General features: G+C 44.5%; 1 protein-coding gene across 8 annotated transcripts in view; it reads right to left on the reverse strand.

The window, feature by feature from the left end:
- SSBP3 (single stranded DNA binding protein 3) overlaps positions 1–16986 on the reverse strand; it is a 140545-nt gene that overhangs the window by 113455 nt on the left and 10104 nt on the right. The window contains exons 2-3 of one of the 8 annotated variants that reach the window (XM_075067630.1): positions 9133–9211; positions 8543–8638 (exon numbers count right to left, since the gene is read on the reverse strand). The exons of 6 other annotated variants lie outside the window; for them this stretch is intronic. In XM_075067630.1, coding sequence (XP_074923731.1) covers positions 8543–8638; positions 9133–9147 — 111 coding nt within the window. In that variant the 5' untranslated portion in view covers positions 9148–9211. The remainder of the gene's footprint in view (positions 1–8542; positions 8639–9132; positions 9212–16986) is intronic. One more of the 8 variants, XM_075067631.1, reaches the window with a different exon arrangement.

Genomic DNA, 16986 nt, shown 5'->3' on the forward strand with positions numbered 1-16986 from the left:
TTCCTTGACCTAACGATGTGCTGTCTCCCTTCCATTGCAGTAGCCTTCCCTCCTAGATGAACGGGCAACATTCTGACAAAGCCCACCATCTCAAATTTAAAAGCTAAGGTTTATGCATATACAGATCTCCCCTTCCCTCCTGGAGCTGAAAAACTCAAACCCCTCTTCCCCAGCTGCTGTTCATGGATCCCTGGCTGGTCATTTGCTATGGGAGCCTATGGTACTTATAGGGCTCCCATTAACGTAATTAGTATCACAAATTCCTCTGAGGTAGGGAAAGTACCATCATCCCTATTTTACAAACGGGGGGCTGAGGGACAGAGACACTAAGTGATTTTTCCCCAAGGTCACGGGAAGTTGGGTGGGAGACCCAGCTAAGCACCCTAACCACCAGTCCATCCTTTCTCTCCCAAAGGAAGTGACCTGGGTGACCACATGGTGCTAAGATCACATCTATTTCATTAAGACAACTAAAAATATGTCCATACTTTCCTAAAGTTACTCTTCCATGTGTGCATGTTATACAAACACGGACAGGAGCGGAGGTAGCATTTGTGATCACGAGCAGGAGGGAGGTAATGTACAAAAACACTATGAAGATGTGGTACACACAGCTGAAGCCCTCTCCAGCATTTCCACCAGATAAGGAAGGGTCCTGAGGATCAAATTATTGTTTTGCAAATACCTGGTCCACAAGCTATGTACCTGGTTCCTTCAACCTTCAGAAATAGAAGGATGGGGATAGTTTCATGTTCACTTTATCAAATGTGTGTTCCCGAAACAGAGATTGCAATTCGAACCGGCATCTCCCTGTTTTTCTATAAGTTGTGTCCAATGGTCTGCTCATAGCCCAAGAATTTCAAAGGGGTCTTAGAACTAAAACAAAGAGGTGCCTCTTACAAAAACAAAAAAAAAAACAAAAAAAACAAAAAACAAAAAAAAGATACTTGGAAGTCGCAGACCCTGCATGCTGAGTGCACTGCACACCCCAGGGGCTCCTTGCATCTCTCCGTCCCATGCACAAGCTTCGTGTGTGCCACCTTCCCCCTTGATTTCAGGGACATGCTGCAACACCCTCCCATGCCAGAGTCTGTGTGCCCCCCTACATTTCCTGCTCTCCAACATGCCAGGGTCCTCCATCTTCCCCCAAAGACACTGGCTCTCCCTTGCCAGGGTGCTTCACTATTCCAGGACTGTGCGTGTGACCCATAACCCTCTCTCCCACTTCTTTCATTTACTGAAGTCCTCCATCTGTCCCCCATATGTCAGTTCTGTGCCCCCCTCATTCTCAAGGCTCTGCATGTGGCCCTATTCCACTCCCCCTCCTATTATTCTCTTCTTCTCCCCACCCCCTTTAAGCAGGTCTCTAAACTCAATAGGATTCTGACCACCAACGCACTGAATGTCCCGTGAAATGCTGAACTGATCGGACGTGACATTTCACCATCCCTGCATTACCTCCAAACAGCGCCATGCCTTCGAGTTGGCAAAGTTTGTAAGTCTTACACTCAACAGCACAACAGTACAACAGTACCTGAATGACATTTTAAAATCTCATATTGAACGTGAGAAAGGGCAAAAATACTTGTTTTCTAAGCTGCTAATTAACGTACTGTGGTCCTTCTGGGAAAATAAATAAATAAAATATTTCTGTTCCTGATTGTGTGTTCTTCATGGGAATGATGAATGAGCCCTTGTGTAATGAAGATTCAAACAATACTATTTCACCTCCCCAGTCATTTCCTACAAGGCATGTTCACTACGAATCAGCAAGCCAGGCAGTGATAGTGTAATCTGACGAAAATAACAGGCTAAGTGTACACTGCACTCAGAGCCTTCTTCCATCCAGAATAAACCATGTGCTTGAGTGAACTAACTTGCTGAACAGCCCCTAATTGCTTCCACCACCCCCAAATCGATCAATATATTTGTAACAAAAGGAAGGAGACACACGAGTACAACTAGTTGCTGAGAGGGGGGGACCAAAAGGGAGCAGTATGCCATCCAATTCCATCATTTCCAGCAATAAGACAATGGACTCCAGGAGCTACAAACACGCTAGAACATATTAAAACTGGACAATGTGGAGAGCAAATCGAGATGAAGCAACATTAAAAGTTAAAATTCATTAGCTGGCACATTGACAGAGAATCCATTGTACTGCACAATGAAGCAATCAAAAGTGCAAAGGCTTTATATAAGTAATGCTGAAAACTCCTTAATGACTGCAGGTAAAGATAGATGCACTGTTAAGACATGCCATGACACCAACCAGGCTCCAAGAGAAGCAAGAGTAACGCTTCTTTTAACACAGATCGTAAAGCTCGTCTGTGTTGGGTCCCATAAGGCTTTAAAGAAAAAAGCCTGGAAAAAAAAAAAAAAAAAAAAAAAAAAAAAAATACGAGTAGTGTTCACCACTGCCTAGTATTGCAGGACTCACCATGAAAGCAGCACTTTCTTGAAAGAAAGGGCTTTGAAACTAGGCTGAAGGTTTGCTCCTGGACACCAGACACCCCAGTACTGCACCACTCACTACATTTCTGATCAAGTCACTACAGTATCGCTGATTTTTCAAGGCGTACAAAAATACATGCCTGGAATAAAACCCCATGCGCAAAACCTGGAGGAACAAAATTAGTTTCAAGCCACAGCCAGCATCCTTTTATTAAACGGTGCCACTTGAGTCCCCAATACCCATCGTTTCTGCCATGAAACAAAAACCATGTATCATAGGTACTCCTATGGCTCCTATTACCACAGCAATGAGAACTTCACTATGATGTATTAATCCTCACCATCCTTGTGATACATGCAAGTAACTTCATCCCCATATAGTGATGGGAAACTGAGGCGCGGGGACATTAAGTGGCTTGCCCATGGTCACAGACGTAACTGAACCTGGGTCTCCCAGACTAACACCCTAACCACTGTTCCATCCATCCTCTCCTAAAGGTTATTTTCCTACATGTAAGACTTTGCAAGAATCTCAGGCCTGAGAATTACTCTAAGGCTGTAGAGGAAGCGATTTACACAGCCATGATGATGAAATCAAGACAGCAATGAGATGTAGACAGTCATCGTTGACATTCCAGTCATAAGATAATCACAAACTTAACCAGAGCTCTTTTCATTGTAGAAGCTGGGGACGTCAAAAGGGGTTGGAGGAGTAGTACCCAAGCCACTAAAAGAGTGGAGAACACCTGTTTCCCCTACAAACTGCCCTCAACTAAAGAAACTTTCCATGTTCTCTAACCAGGGCTTCAAGATACATGATAGACACCTTTGAAAGACCTGAGAAAAGGTAGTTGATAGTCATGTCAAAAAAGAAAATAAGCTTTGGAGCACTGACCTGTATCAGTGGAGCAGGAAGTCCAGCGGTCTTTTCCAGTGTTAAGGATCGTCACCAGCAGTATAAGAACGGCCATACTGGGGTCAGACCAAAGGTCCATCTAGCCCAGTATCCTGTCTGCTGACAGTGGCCAATGCCAGGTGCCCCAGAGGGAATGAACAGAACAGGTAATCAAGTGATCACCCCCTGTTCCTCATTCCCAGTTTCTGGCAAACAGAGGCTAGGGACACCATCCCTGCCCTTCCTGGCTAATAGCCATTGATAGACCTATCCTCCATGAATTTATCTAGTTCTTTTTTGAACGCTTTAATAGTCTTGGCCTTCACATCATCCTCTGGCAAGGAGTTCCACAGGCTGACTGTTGTGTGAGGAAATACTTTCCTTTGTTTATTTTAAACCTGCTGCCTACTAATTTCACTTGTGACCCCTAGTTCTTGGGTTATGAGAAGGAGTAAATAACACTTCCTTATTTCCTTTCTCCACACAAGTCAGGATTTTATAGACCTTGTCATAAGTAGATAGGTAAGGGTTAATTTTCTTTTACCTGTAAGGAGTGGACAGGGGGGAATCAAGCACCTGACCAGAGGACCAATCAGAGAACTGGATTTTTTTTAAAGTCTGGGAGGGAAAGGAACTCGGGGTCTTTTGTTTCTCCCGGCTATGGATTGAAACAGCTTTTCTGCTAACTCCAATCTTCTTTCTAATATTCTACTATCAAGTGTGAGTACAAAGGAAACCAATCAATAGGCTGTTATGTGCTTTGGTTTGTATTTACATGGGTGTAATTGCTGGACTGGTTTAAATTGGCTATTTTTTGAATCAGACTGTGTATTCCTAATTCTTATAAGCAAGAGCCTGTAATTGACATCTTAATGCAGTGGGTTATATTTTTCTGTATTTTCTTTCTTTTTATATAAAGTTTCTTTTTAAAACCTGGTTGAGGTTTTTGGTTTTTCTCTGGTGAGGCTACAGGAAAGGGGGGTGGAAAATCTCTTTATGTTAGCTTTACTAGGTTTGAATGCATCGCCTCAGGGGGAGGGTGATTTCCCTCTTTGTTTTGCCTTCAAGGAGTTAAGTACTGCATCGCCCAGGCTCACCCAGGGAGGGAAGCTGGGGAGCAGATAACGAGGAGACAAGGGGGAGGAGCTTGTTTTCCCATTTGAGATAGGGAGACCCAGGGGTTCTGGGTCTTGGGGGTCCCCCAGGGAAAGGTTGGGGTGACTCGGGGTGACCAGGAGCCCTAAAATCCTGGTTGGTGGCAGCGAGATCAGAGCCAAGCTGGGTATAAGCTTGGGGAGAGTTTTATGCAAGCACCCAGATTTTTGGACGCTAAGGTCCAGATTTGAGACAGAAGCTTATCACAGACCTCTATCATATCCTCCCCCTCACCCGTTAGTTTTTTCTTTTCCAAGCTGAAAAGTCCCAATTTTACTCATCTTTCCTCATATGGAAGCCATTCCATGCCCCTAATCATTTTCATTGCCCTTTTCCGAACCGTTTCCAATTCAAATACATCTTTTTTGAGATGGGTTGACCACATCTGCATGCAATATTCAAGTTGTAGGCATACTACGGATTTACATTGAGGCAATATGATATTTTCTGTCTCATTATCTATCCCTTTCTTAATGATGCCCACCATTCTGTTCACTTTTTTGACTGCCGCTACACACTGAACGGATGTTTTCAGAGAACTAGCCACAATGACTTCAAGATCTCTTCCTCAAGTGGTAACAGGTAATTTAGACCCCATCATTTTATATGGTTGTCCACAAGCAATAAAGTACCTGAGATGAATATTGGACAGGGTTTCTTGCAGCATCTGATACTGGACGCTGCCAGAGACTGAATATTGGACTAGAAGGGATCTTGATTTTGATGCAGTCTGGAGGTTCCTACATTCACAGAGCAATAGCCAAGGCCATTTCTTACCTTATGCAGCAACATACAGCCCTTTTGCCCTCCTAAAATGGCTGTGCCATTCCTAATTCTCTATGTTGCTTCACACAGAGAAGCATCTAACAAGGAGCCATTCCACATTGAATGGCTAACATGGGAACTGCTGACTGGAACCGGTCAATAGCTCATCTAGTGGCTCACTATTGAGATGTAGCCAGATATGTCAGAGGAGAAATGGAGAATCCCGCAACCTACACTTGAAATAGCAGCAAGACCTTTAGCTTGCACCTAGGTTCTGGGCCCACCTACAGGCCCAACTCAGTTCCCTTGCTTCCTGCAGGGACCAACACCACAGCACGCTGCACATCAGGGAGAGAGGCTGGGAAAAAGGAGAAGCTCCTTCTGTTCTACCAACTGCATCTGGCTGGCACTTGAGAGACATTGGCTGGCTCCCGAAGCAGCCATGTCTGGTCATTCAGCTGGAGATTAAGGTCGCCAGGGAGCAGGTGCAAATGGCAGAGAAACTTAGAACAAAGCCACACTTCAGGACTGTTTTATCATCTGTGTTAAAACTCATGCTGAGGTTACTCCTCCAATTCAAAGTGACAACTCTGTCACAGTTCAGGCTCTCAGATAAAAGCGCATGGCTTCACCTTGTGATCCTGCAGGCAGATGGGCATAGGCTCCAGGAGACACAACCCTTCTATGTGATTTACACACAGACCCCAGCTGCGCCTCTGGGGCGGGGGAGGGGGGGAGGGAGAAGGAGAGGAAGGAAAGGAGAGGAGAAGGGAAGAACCTACAATTAAACATCTTACTTTTCAGGCATGAATCCATGCAAATAGGGACACAGGAATCTGGTCACTTCCACACACCCTCCACAGATCCAGTCTCTGCCTCCCCCCAGTGATGAGCCCAGAAGACATGAGCACTGGAAAAACAATTACATTAATAATGCCCAGGGCAGCCATCATCTCCACTGCAGCTGGCAGGAATGAAGGCCATGCTGCTGCTTTGCCAAGTCCCATAACGGGGCACTGGGTCTCACTGGCATACAGTGACGGAACGCTGGGGCAAATCACCAGTCACATACACCAGCCAGTTAGCACTGCCACTCGAACACTGGCTCCTCCACCTAGTAACCCAAACTGCTCCCACTAGCAGTTGCAGCTCCATCATGGGCAGGGGCTTCCCACATAAGGTGGTGGGGACCCTGCCAGGTTACATAGTCCCTCAGCATCGTCGTTTTTCTACTGAGGGCCAAGAGGAAAAGTCTGAGGAGTCAAACGAAAGGTGGAGATCTAAGGCCTCTGAGCCGATACCTTCTGCTGCCAACTAGAAGAACCCACAGCCATCTAGGTGCACGTGAGAAGTTGTGTTTGATACGGATGGAGGCGTGTAAACGACAGGATGCTGCTCGCCACCATTTTGTTAGCCCTAAGGGGAAAGACTAATCAAACTCAGCAAGAAGCCTGTCTGTTGGCTCTAAGCGGTCACCCACTTCTCAGCCTCGCCTCCCCTTTAGCCATTCTTTTGGCCTGAGTGCCCTACCAATGCCATCCTACTTCCTGTCACATGGAGGTTGTGGATTACCACAGCAACAGAAAAAACCCTTCCGGGCACAGCTCGTCTGCAGCAGTGCCCATAGTGCAGATGTGGCCTTTGTCAGCCCAGAGCAATGCGTTTCCAGTGCACTTTGAACCATGCAGTTGTACTCAGCCTTCAGAAGAAAAAGTTGCTTTGCTTGGTCACCATTTCTACTTATGCTGTGCCCCATTTCATGTGGCCTCCAAACTGCTAATAAAAACCTTCTGACCCCAAATGGACAGGCTACAGCATTTTCTGCAAGGAAGCCCCCTCCCCTTGCTGCTGCTAATTTCGTTCATTGTAAAAAGGCCCTTCTTTCCCCTTATTCCTTTAACTTCATTGTTCTGTCCAAGCAACTAACTGGATAAACTGAGCTACGAATTCCTTACAGTAAATAAAAACACACTTTCATGCACTCACCTGGCAAAGCAAACAGGAGGGTTCATTTGACTGGTTGGCATTCTGAGCTAGCACTATCTACTGCAGTGGTTCTCTAACTTTTGTATTGGTGACCCCTTTCACATAGCAAGCCTCTGAGCGCAACCCCTTTATAAATTAAAACACTTTTTAATATATTTAACACCATTATAAATGCTGGAGGAAAAGCAGGGTTTGGCATAGAGGCTGACAGCTCACGACCCCTTCATGTAATAACCTCGCAACTCCCAGAGGGGTCCCGACCCCCAGTTTGAGAACCCCTGATCTATAGCATCCAGTACTTTCATTGCGTAACTTCCTTAGCACCTTGCAAAACAAGAATGATGCTTGTTTTGCAGAACAGGAAGTAGAGGCAACAGGACGAAGTGATTTGCCAAAGCCCATGCAGAAAGTCAGTGCCAGAGTCAGAGTTAGAACCCAGGAGCCCCGGGTCCAATTGCCCAATCTGCCTCGCTGCCTGGAATCACTCGTTCCATATTACTCACCCAATCTGGGCCAAACACCAGAATCGTAAGTGTTCCTCACTGCCCGGTCCAATCATACATTTATAGAACATGCTAGAGCTAAGCTACAGACTGTAGCCAAATAGGAACTTAATTTCAAGTTTATTTGCGGTAGCTTTGCCTTTCAAATGTAAGAATTTGGATGAGCAGCCTGGACTTGCAAAAACATCTTTCAGATAAGAAAGCAAACACTGAAAGCTACACATTGTTTTAAGAACAAGTTAAATACCCCCCTCTACCCCTTGGGTAGGATGGTACTGCTGGCCACGTCCCCTTGCAAGGCAGGTTTCACTTACAAGTGCTCAGGTAAGACAGCACTGGCTAGAACATATCCTCTTCTTTGAAAGCTTATTTGTATTTAGAAAAATAATCAGAGGTGCAAGCTCAGCCTTGTGAAGCTGCAAAAAATAAACTCCAAAGCAAAGACAGCTTGGGGGAAAAAAAATTGTTACAGGCAGTAAAGATGGGCCGCAAAAGCTGATTTTCACTACAAAAAGCTCCTGCATCCTGGGAGGATAAACATTCAAGATCAAATATTTAGGGGTTTACACAAACATTTTTTAAAAAAAAGCATTAGCGTAAGACACAGCCAGAGGTCTTCCTTTGGACTTTATCTTGACACTACAGGCTGCAGAGTCACTGCCTTTATAAGAGACATCAGGAGCGGTTAAAAACCCAATCCCTTGGCAACCAGACTGTCTCCCTTCTGGACCTCCTCCTGCCCTCTTAGTAAAAACAAACCCAGATGACAGCTCTAGTGCCGCACCAGGCAGAAGCGTATGTCAGCAGGATGGCACGAATGAACTGCGTGGGTTGAAGCAACACTGCACACAGCCAGCACCCAACAGCAGAAGTGGCAGAGCTGTGAAAAAAAAAAAAAAAAAAAAAAAAAAAAAGAAATCTGCATTTTCTGTAGATTTCTTTGTGCTCCCACAGCCTCCCGTCCCTTCCCCCACCTTAATCCCCAGGGCAACAATCAGTTATGCAAATAACAAGCCCTGCCCCCACTCTTTCCACACGCCAGTCTAACTGCTCCGCATCTGCGCCACGTCCTTTGCTCACAAGCCACAGTGTTTCTATTGTTCGGCCCATGCAAACTCTATGCCACAAATGTTCCCTTTCTAATCGCGATTGTCTCCATCTCTCACTTTCCATCAGAGCGCCTCTTCAGATTTAACCTAACCTAGTCTTTATTTTAAACAGGATTTATAAGGGGGAAAAAAATATATCGATGTTCTAAATGCCCCCCATTAAGCCAAGCACAAATTTAACCCATTATAAGCACACACAGAAACGAGGAGGCAAGCTTCATTTAAAAAAAAATATCCTTGACTTTAGCAAAGAACTGAAATAAACTACCAGTTTGCTCATTAGGATTTCATGATGGATGTTCCACTCCTAAAGGAGGTCCAGTGCCCAGTATGGTACTTCTGGCCTGGCAGAACCAATAGATTTCGTAGTAGGGAAGCGACCAGAAACAACATATTTGAAACCCCTCCACGGGGATGAGACCCACACATCAGTTGTAAGGGAGCAGCTTAAACCAGAGTTTTTAACCACGTCCTTCAGACTTCAATGGAGAAAACTGGCAAACAGATCTTAAAATAAAAGCAGTTCAAAATGTAGACAATGGATCTTAAACTTTTCATATTTTTGCAGCTCATAAAGAAGGGGTGCAGATTTAATGTTCTCGTTTCAAACTTAAGTCAAACACCCACGTTAGGTTTGTTTGTTTTTTTTGTTTTTTTAAACTGAGCTTGTTGGAAATAAAAATATTAAGTTTATAAGGAGAAGGAAAAAGAATAATTGATGCTGGGCATCCAAAGAGCACCCCAGGAGAGAGGAGACTGTGCTTTTAAAACCACACTAGCACTATTCAAACTGAAATGCAAATGCTAGCATCAGCCCAGTGAAGGCAAACTCTGAACAGCCGCTTGACAAGCTACTGCTCACTTGAGTATTTCTCCTTAAACAAACAGAGTACAGCTGTAGATTCCCTAACCTGTGTCCAGTCTGAAACATCAATATGCCAAAGAGAAACCTACAGATATGAAAACTGAAGACTTATGGTGTCAATAACCTCAATTTGTACTACAACTTCCATCACTGCTTCTACCAGCCAAAGCAGTGCCTGCTCTCCAAAGAGAGACGAATCCCAAGCAGATAAAGCCGAGACAGAAATCAACTTTTAAAGACCATCTGTCTTTTCATGGCAATTTCCATGAATTAAGAGGAGTGACGAAGGCAGGCAGTCCTGCGGGTCAGAAGAGTGTTGGATGGCTCCATGCAAAGCATTATTCTCCCTGTCAAACCCAGCACCATTTCACTAGCCTCACTATATTACACCATTTCGCTCTCCACACAGGGGAGTCCCATTATTCCAACACAAGCAGTGTCTACCAACACACGTTTAAACATTTACATCTTTGGCAGAAGACTGGATTTTCCCCTCTGCCTTCATTAAAAACATCCTTTAACACAACACACACGCCCCAACAACAAAAGAAACTCACCACTGCAGTACCATAGTGCTTCTGCAGATGGACCTGTGTCACCCTCTACTTCCAAAGTGTTACCCAACCAGCTTCAGTGCCCTCAGCATGTCTGCTGCCCAGAAGCCGCTAAGTGACACTTTCTGTGCTTACGTCCACACCTAACACTGTGTGTGACATTGTGAAGCTGACTTGAGCGCCAGTGTAGACACAAATGGCAGCATTCCTACCGCCTCTCCGAGAGATGGATTAACTACATTGATGGAAAAACCCTTTCTGTGGACAAAGGAAGCGTCAACACTACCATGCTGTAGCTGTGCCGCTGTAATGTAGTCATATTCTCAGTCTCTAAATTTCACTTTAGGTCTTCACTGGAAGCGGGGGAGGGAAACAGCACCCAAAGGGCTGACAGCTCAGCTGCGACGTTAGGCATCTCTGAGGAATGCAAAAGCACTGTAGGCAGCTAAGTTAAGACTTAGGTTAATAAACTTCTCAGGTCCTCTGCATGCACACAACACAGGGCTGGAGCAGCTTGGGAGAGGAAGGCTGCAGGGTAGGCAAGATGGGGATAAAGAGGACAGGAAGGAAATGATGCTCTGGCCATATAAAAACAGGGAAGGAAGTCTTAATTTTCCAAACAGACTAATCCACATGAGTTTGAAGGAGAAAGCCCAAGCTTTTCAGTACACACTCATCCTCACCTTGCAGCCCCCTTGCCAAAGCCGACAAAGCCCTGTCACTGAGAATGGGCCCCACTCTCACCAGCTCCTTGGCAGATAGATTCACTATTGAGGCAAGTGGAAAAGATCAGACATTCAAAGCCACGGACTTTTGTATATTTTGAGAAGAGAAATTTTCCTGTCAAGTCAGGGCAGGGCCAGACGGGGATGCTTTCTACACCGGGGAAAGGGAAAGTCAGCCAAAGCCACATTCTGCTAGAATCTTGGAAAGCGCTGTAATGATGCAACACGGCGAGGAGAGAGCACAGTATTCATTCTGAACATCCTTGTTCTGCTCCATGCTCTCGCTCCCCCAGACTGTGCATCGCTGCGATTCGAAAAGGCACGAACTCCTGCTCATCCTCAAGCAGGGTGTGTAATTAACTTTCTGGTCAGAAAATAAAAACGTGTTAACTCAGTAAAGCCAAGGAAACCTCTAAGCTGCACAGTGTGCTGAACTGGTAAGGCAGCGGCTACTCCTTGCTCCTCCCATCCTGCTGTGTCAGGGCTTAAGCTTGCTACAAACCTCACTCATCAAATCACCCCTCCCCCACAGTTAGCAGTAAACCAACAGCCTTTTCAGTTTAAGGAAACAGCAGCACTCCAGTCTCTGGCTCTGTTTGGGGGGGTTGTTTTTTTAAAAGGATTTCGATATTCTTCTGTTAACTCCCCTCCTACCCTCAGTTCTGAATCTCGCAGCCCTTCACCAAACGGGGAAAGCGCTCACTAACTTAATGATCTTCACAATTATTCTGGGATCTGAATCTGTCATCATGCACAATTATTCCTTCAACTCTGCTGAAAGCCCAGCTGACCCACTCTTTTCCGCTCACATAAATCGTGGCAGGTTACAACATATATGTTTACTCAGAACCTGGTGAGCAGGTTTCAATGACCCCTCCTGACAAAAGAAGACAGCGAGTGACAGATGTGATTGAATTTTACTTGGTTATGGCTGTGCTGTGACAGATTAGCTGACTCATGGGAAGGGGTTTACCTAGGTTGTCTGAAGAACTGCATCCGCTCACTCCCCGGATGGTCAAAAGCTATTTGGTAGGCTTGGATAGAAGATGGAAAGCTGGAATAACTAGCAGAAGGTTCAAAAGCCATCTGGTTTCTTTCTACATGTCCTATAAAGGTTATGAAATGCACAATTACACATCGCTGTCTCCTGGGGTTGGTGGATTATTTTAAAAACGGCAAATCTGAAAGGGTACTTTCCACCTTCCCCAAAGTTATAAAGAGATTGTACCAAACTGGCTTTAAGTATTTTCAACAAAAAAAAACAACACCCTACCATTGTTATAATGTATTACTTCTGTTTGAGCACCTAAAGGGTCCCTTCCAATTGAGGAGACAGACTCCACTGCACTAGGTGCTGCGAACAGCCAGAGAATCTATGCCCCCAAACAGCTTACAAACTACTGTATATAGAGAAGTCAGAGGAAAATCTAAGACAGAAAGGGGAAGGTCACACAACAGGTCATCAGTAGCACAATTGGGAACACAACCTACATCTGCTAAGTATCAAGTCAGTGCTCTGTCCACTGGACCACACTGCCTCATAAAAAAAAAAAAAAGAGTGTGTTGCAGAGCCTTTAGTCTGCACAGGCAAGTGTTTCTCCCCTTGCATTTGCTCTGCAGTGTTTTGGAACTGAAAAGGAAAAAGTCAGCAACAAACCCTCTTGACAAAGTTCTCTCCCTTTCTCTTTTTCGGAAAGGGGAGTTTAAGTCACTTTTGATTCTACCGTAATTGGTAAATAAAATCACAAGCACCAGCAACATGTCAAAAGTTTATGCTTTTAAAGGGCAAGCTCCGCTCTGAGGTTTCTGCTAACCAGCAGGAACCATTAACACAAAATGAACTGTATCTGTGGCTCTCTGGAGATGAAACCTCAGAAAGCCTCCAACTGCACAGTGCATCCAAAGCCATCTGTCAGGCGTTAACACTCAGATACCGGACATTTGATGTTTAGTTGCACAAGAACATGAACAGAGGCAGTTCTATGCCCATTCTCTTGCAGCTGGACTGCAGTCAATTGGATGAACCAGTTTCAGCAGTAAGCTCTCCTCTCCCATTCTTTAATCCTCTACCTTTACATGGTTCCTTCAGGAAAGGAAATTACCCAACAGTGGTACAGACTCCACCTCTAAAACCCTGTGCAGAATCCCTGCTTGTGCCCAATCAGTTGGCCTTCAATTTATTCAGCATCTAGGCAAAGGTTACTTTTTATTCCATTTTCTAGGCTGTTGCAGCTGCAGCATGCAAACACACATGCAGTGTTCTAAAAAACCCAGAGTATTTGGTTAGCTTCCTAGGATTGGCCTGCAGCTGTTTTCAAACAACCTCTTGCTCCACTGAAAAGAGAAAATATGTAACAAAAGGTAGGAGAAAATCCAAGTTTCCAAGGTAAGGAAGGAAATGATCAAGAGAACAGGAAAGCCTCGCTCATACCCATACATGTTGCACTGACTTAACAAATCTTCAATTGCCAACCAGAAAAGCAGACAGACCTTTTCTCCTGAGGGCTGTAATGTTTTGGTCTCATTTCGGTTGCTGCGTTTAGTATGTGGGTGCTGGTGGCCTGTGACATACAGGAGGTCAGACTAGACGGTGTGGTAGTCCGTTCTGGCCTTTCAACTCTATAATAAAATTCTGCTCCCTCTGAACAAAACCCTTGCCTTCAAACACATCTTTTGCTCCATACCTTGCAGTACCTGGCTGGCCCATACTCTTGCTTCAGAGAGCTCTCTGAGCTCCCCAATACAAGATGTCATCATCCCCCTGGCTTCATACATGAACTGCCTATGCACCTTCTGCTTCATTTTCTTTGTTCCTCTCAAAGGACGACAAAGGAAATGACTGAGGGCTTACAAGCTTGGATTTACCCAGAGCTACAAATCCAGCAGTGTCTGGGCCCTTAAGAACACCCACCTCCAAACTTTCACTGAGACAGGGGGTCAATCACAGACAAAACACCTAGAGCCCATGGAACGCTCTCTACAGCAAGCATCTCAGAGCAGTTCGTCCTGGGTGCTTGACATGACACATGGCTGTGTCCTCCTGAAGCAAACAATGAAATCCTGCATCACAAACAAAAAGCAGCCTTTTATACTGATGACTGTTCCCACCCCTAACCACTTACTTCTTCCTCAGTGGCTTCGCTTTCCAAATGCCACCTGGTCCCCACCAATAGTGATCAAAGCTAAGGGGGTGGGGGGGGGTTTTTTGAAAAAATGACTCACTTCTGTATTAGTGACATCTCAGCACTACACATCTATTGGTTAAAGGCTGGTCAAAATGGCCTTTAAGCAGGGGAGAGTAAGAAAAAGAATGATACCAAGCACACGCACTGCCCAAAGCTAACACAGAGGACATGTGATCTCAGCAAGCAAGAACTTGGGGGGGGGGGGGGGGAGACAGCTTAACAGCCCTTTGAGCATTTTAAGCCTTATGTTGGGAAGTGTGATTTGCAACACCCACAGTACCTCGGGGGAGGAGGGGAGCCTTTCCTCCTCCCCAACCCCCAAACAACCCCTGCATCCAACAAATCTGTGATTGGATCATTTTATTTGTTACAAAGCATTGTTAGATTTGGCTCTGTTGATGGCCACAGTTCATGGTATGCTCAACTTTGGAGCGGGGGAAGGGGTGGGGGGGAGAGAAGAGAAAAGAAGAGAGAAATCCTCTTCTACTCCGGAAGCACAAATTCCATTTGCCTTTGTTTCCCGGCTAGAATACAAAAAAAAAAAAAAAGTGATTTATTTTGCTACTGATGGTCTTCGAAAGATAATTTCTTAAAATATTTTGTTTAATGTAACTGTTTTCTACCCAACCCTTTTTAGATGAAATCCCTTGTGGATTTAAACCAGAGAAAGTTTGCATCTTCCCACTATTTGTTGACATAAAAGAAGTGTTGCTGCCTTACTTTACAGACGCAGTCAGAATCAGAAGAGGAAAAAACGTCTGTTTCTATTTGAAACTGTCAAAATTAGCATTCAGTAATTAAAAATCACACCCTTTCTCTTAATAACCTAACCAGCATGATACAATCAGGTTGTGCCAACTCTTTAATCTAATTGACTAATTACAGATTTTAATTTAGTCAGTTACTGAACAACTGTTGACAATTTGTTTTCATTAGGGACAGAACAGGATAAATATTTAGGAACCCCAATCAAAGACTACAGTGTAAGTTCCGCACCCATCACCTCAAGTGGAGGACACTCTGTTCTTCCATCAATATCAACTAAATGAAGGTATTGCTTTAAAAGCCACACACTCTCCCAGCTCCACTGCAACCATCCAACACTTCAATAATCCTTGCTATAAGCACGATAACATTCCAACGCAGAAAGAGATGGTTTCGTCTGCAAGAACTGTCAATGCTTTTAAAAACAGCACCACTTTATACTGAGAGCTTAAATGAAGGAGTGTATTTTAATGATGCAGTTTTGCTTTTACATATTACATAGATATCAGCTGTCCAGACAAGTTTATCAGCTTTGGCTCATTAAAAAAAGTGAACTTCTATTTTTTTTGGGGGGGTGGGGGGGGAGGAGAGAGAGACACCTAAAAAGTTACATCAGTGCCTGCTTTGGAAACTATTATTGAAACTCTTAAGGCACATGGATTTATTCTTATCGAAAAGACAAACATCCTCTCCCCCCAAATGTCTCCATCCAAAAAAAAAAAAAAAGATGGATAGACACATGGGTAGAAGACTGTAAAATCAGCATGTTGCTAGGTTGGGAGAAAATTCTGCACTCCTTTTAGGGGTCTGACAGATAATCCTGCAAAGGTGCCAAATGTTAAGAAAATTCCTCTGTTCAGTTACCTATTGGGAAACTCTGGCCCTACTGAACGGATATGAACGTGCCTTGGAGACAGAACAGGCATATTTCTTACCAGGGAAGCAGTCTGTTTAGTTTGTGCCTGCGCAAGCACTTCCTTAGCAAAGCCACAAGGGATTGAAGTTTTCTGCAAATTCCCTCTTTCCATGTCCTCCTTTCAATGGAAACATGACAAAATTTGATTCTTCACAATTACTGCATGGAACAGGTTCTGCTCTTTTGCAGCAGCAGGACTGAAGTTCCAGCATCACTGCTGCGGTAAAGGATGCTGTGGCCACAGAGTGCAGTGCAGGTGCAACTGACTTCCTAACTGGTCACCGATATGCTACAAAAGGCTCCTAACCGATGGCACTGAACTCTTGTCAACCCCCGCCTTTGGGGACAAACTTTTGAACGGCAGAGTATGCAACAAGCTGGCTAGCGTGTGTGCGCACCAGTGTCCTCTAACAGAGTGAATCCAACTGGCCTCATAAGCCCTATATTGCTCACCGCCTTAAAGAAGTGAATGGAGAGGTGCTTAAGACCAGCTCTCTGAAGCCCTGAGATGACACGGTTGCACAGAATAGCACCCACCATGAAGTCTTAGGATATGGGTCTACTACCCATAAGCAAAGAACAATAGCTCTTCATTGGTGCTGAAGAGGCAGCACGAACTACACACAGCCTAGAACAGATACTGGATACCCAGAACAACTGCACATGTTTATCAATTGAGTCCCTGGTTAGCCTACATAATGCACATCCAAACACTTTACATCTCTTAGGGCAGTGGTTCTCAACCAGGGTTACCTGTGCCCCTGGGGTACGCAGAGGTCTTCTAGTGGGTACAGCAACTCATCATTTGCCTAGTTTTACAACAGGCTACATAAACAGTACTAGTGATGTCAGCCAAACTAAAATTTCATACAGATAAGGACTTGTTTTATATTACTCTATTCACTGAAAGTACAATATTTATATCCCAATCGTTTTATTTTATAATTATATGGTAAAAAGGAGACAGTCAGCAATTTTTCAGCAATAGCGTGCTGAGTCACTTCTATATTTTTATGTCTGATTTTGTAAGCAAGTAGTTTTTAAGTGAGATACACAAGACAAATTCGACTCCTGAAAGGGGTACAGTAGTCTAGAAAGGTTGAGAACCA

The sequence above is a fragment of the Chelonoidis abingdonii genome, chromosome 7 (assembly GCF_003597395.2).
Source record: "Chelonoidis abingdonii isolate Lonesome George chromosome 7, CheloAbing_2.0, whole genome shotgun sequence".
Taxonomy (NCBI): domain Eukaryota; kingdom Metazoa; phylum Chordata; order Testudines; family Testudinidae; genus Chelonoidis; species Chelonoidis abingdonii.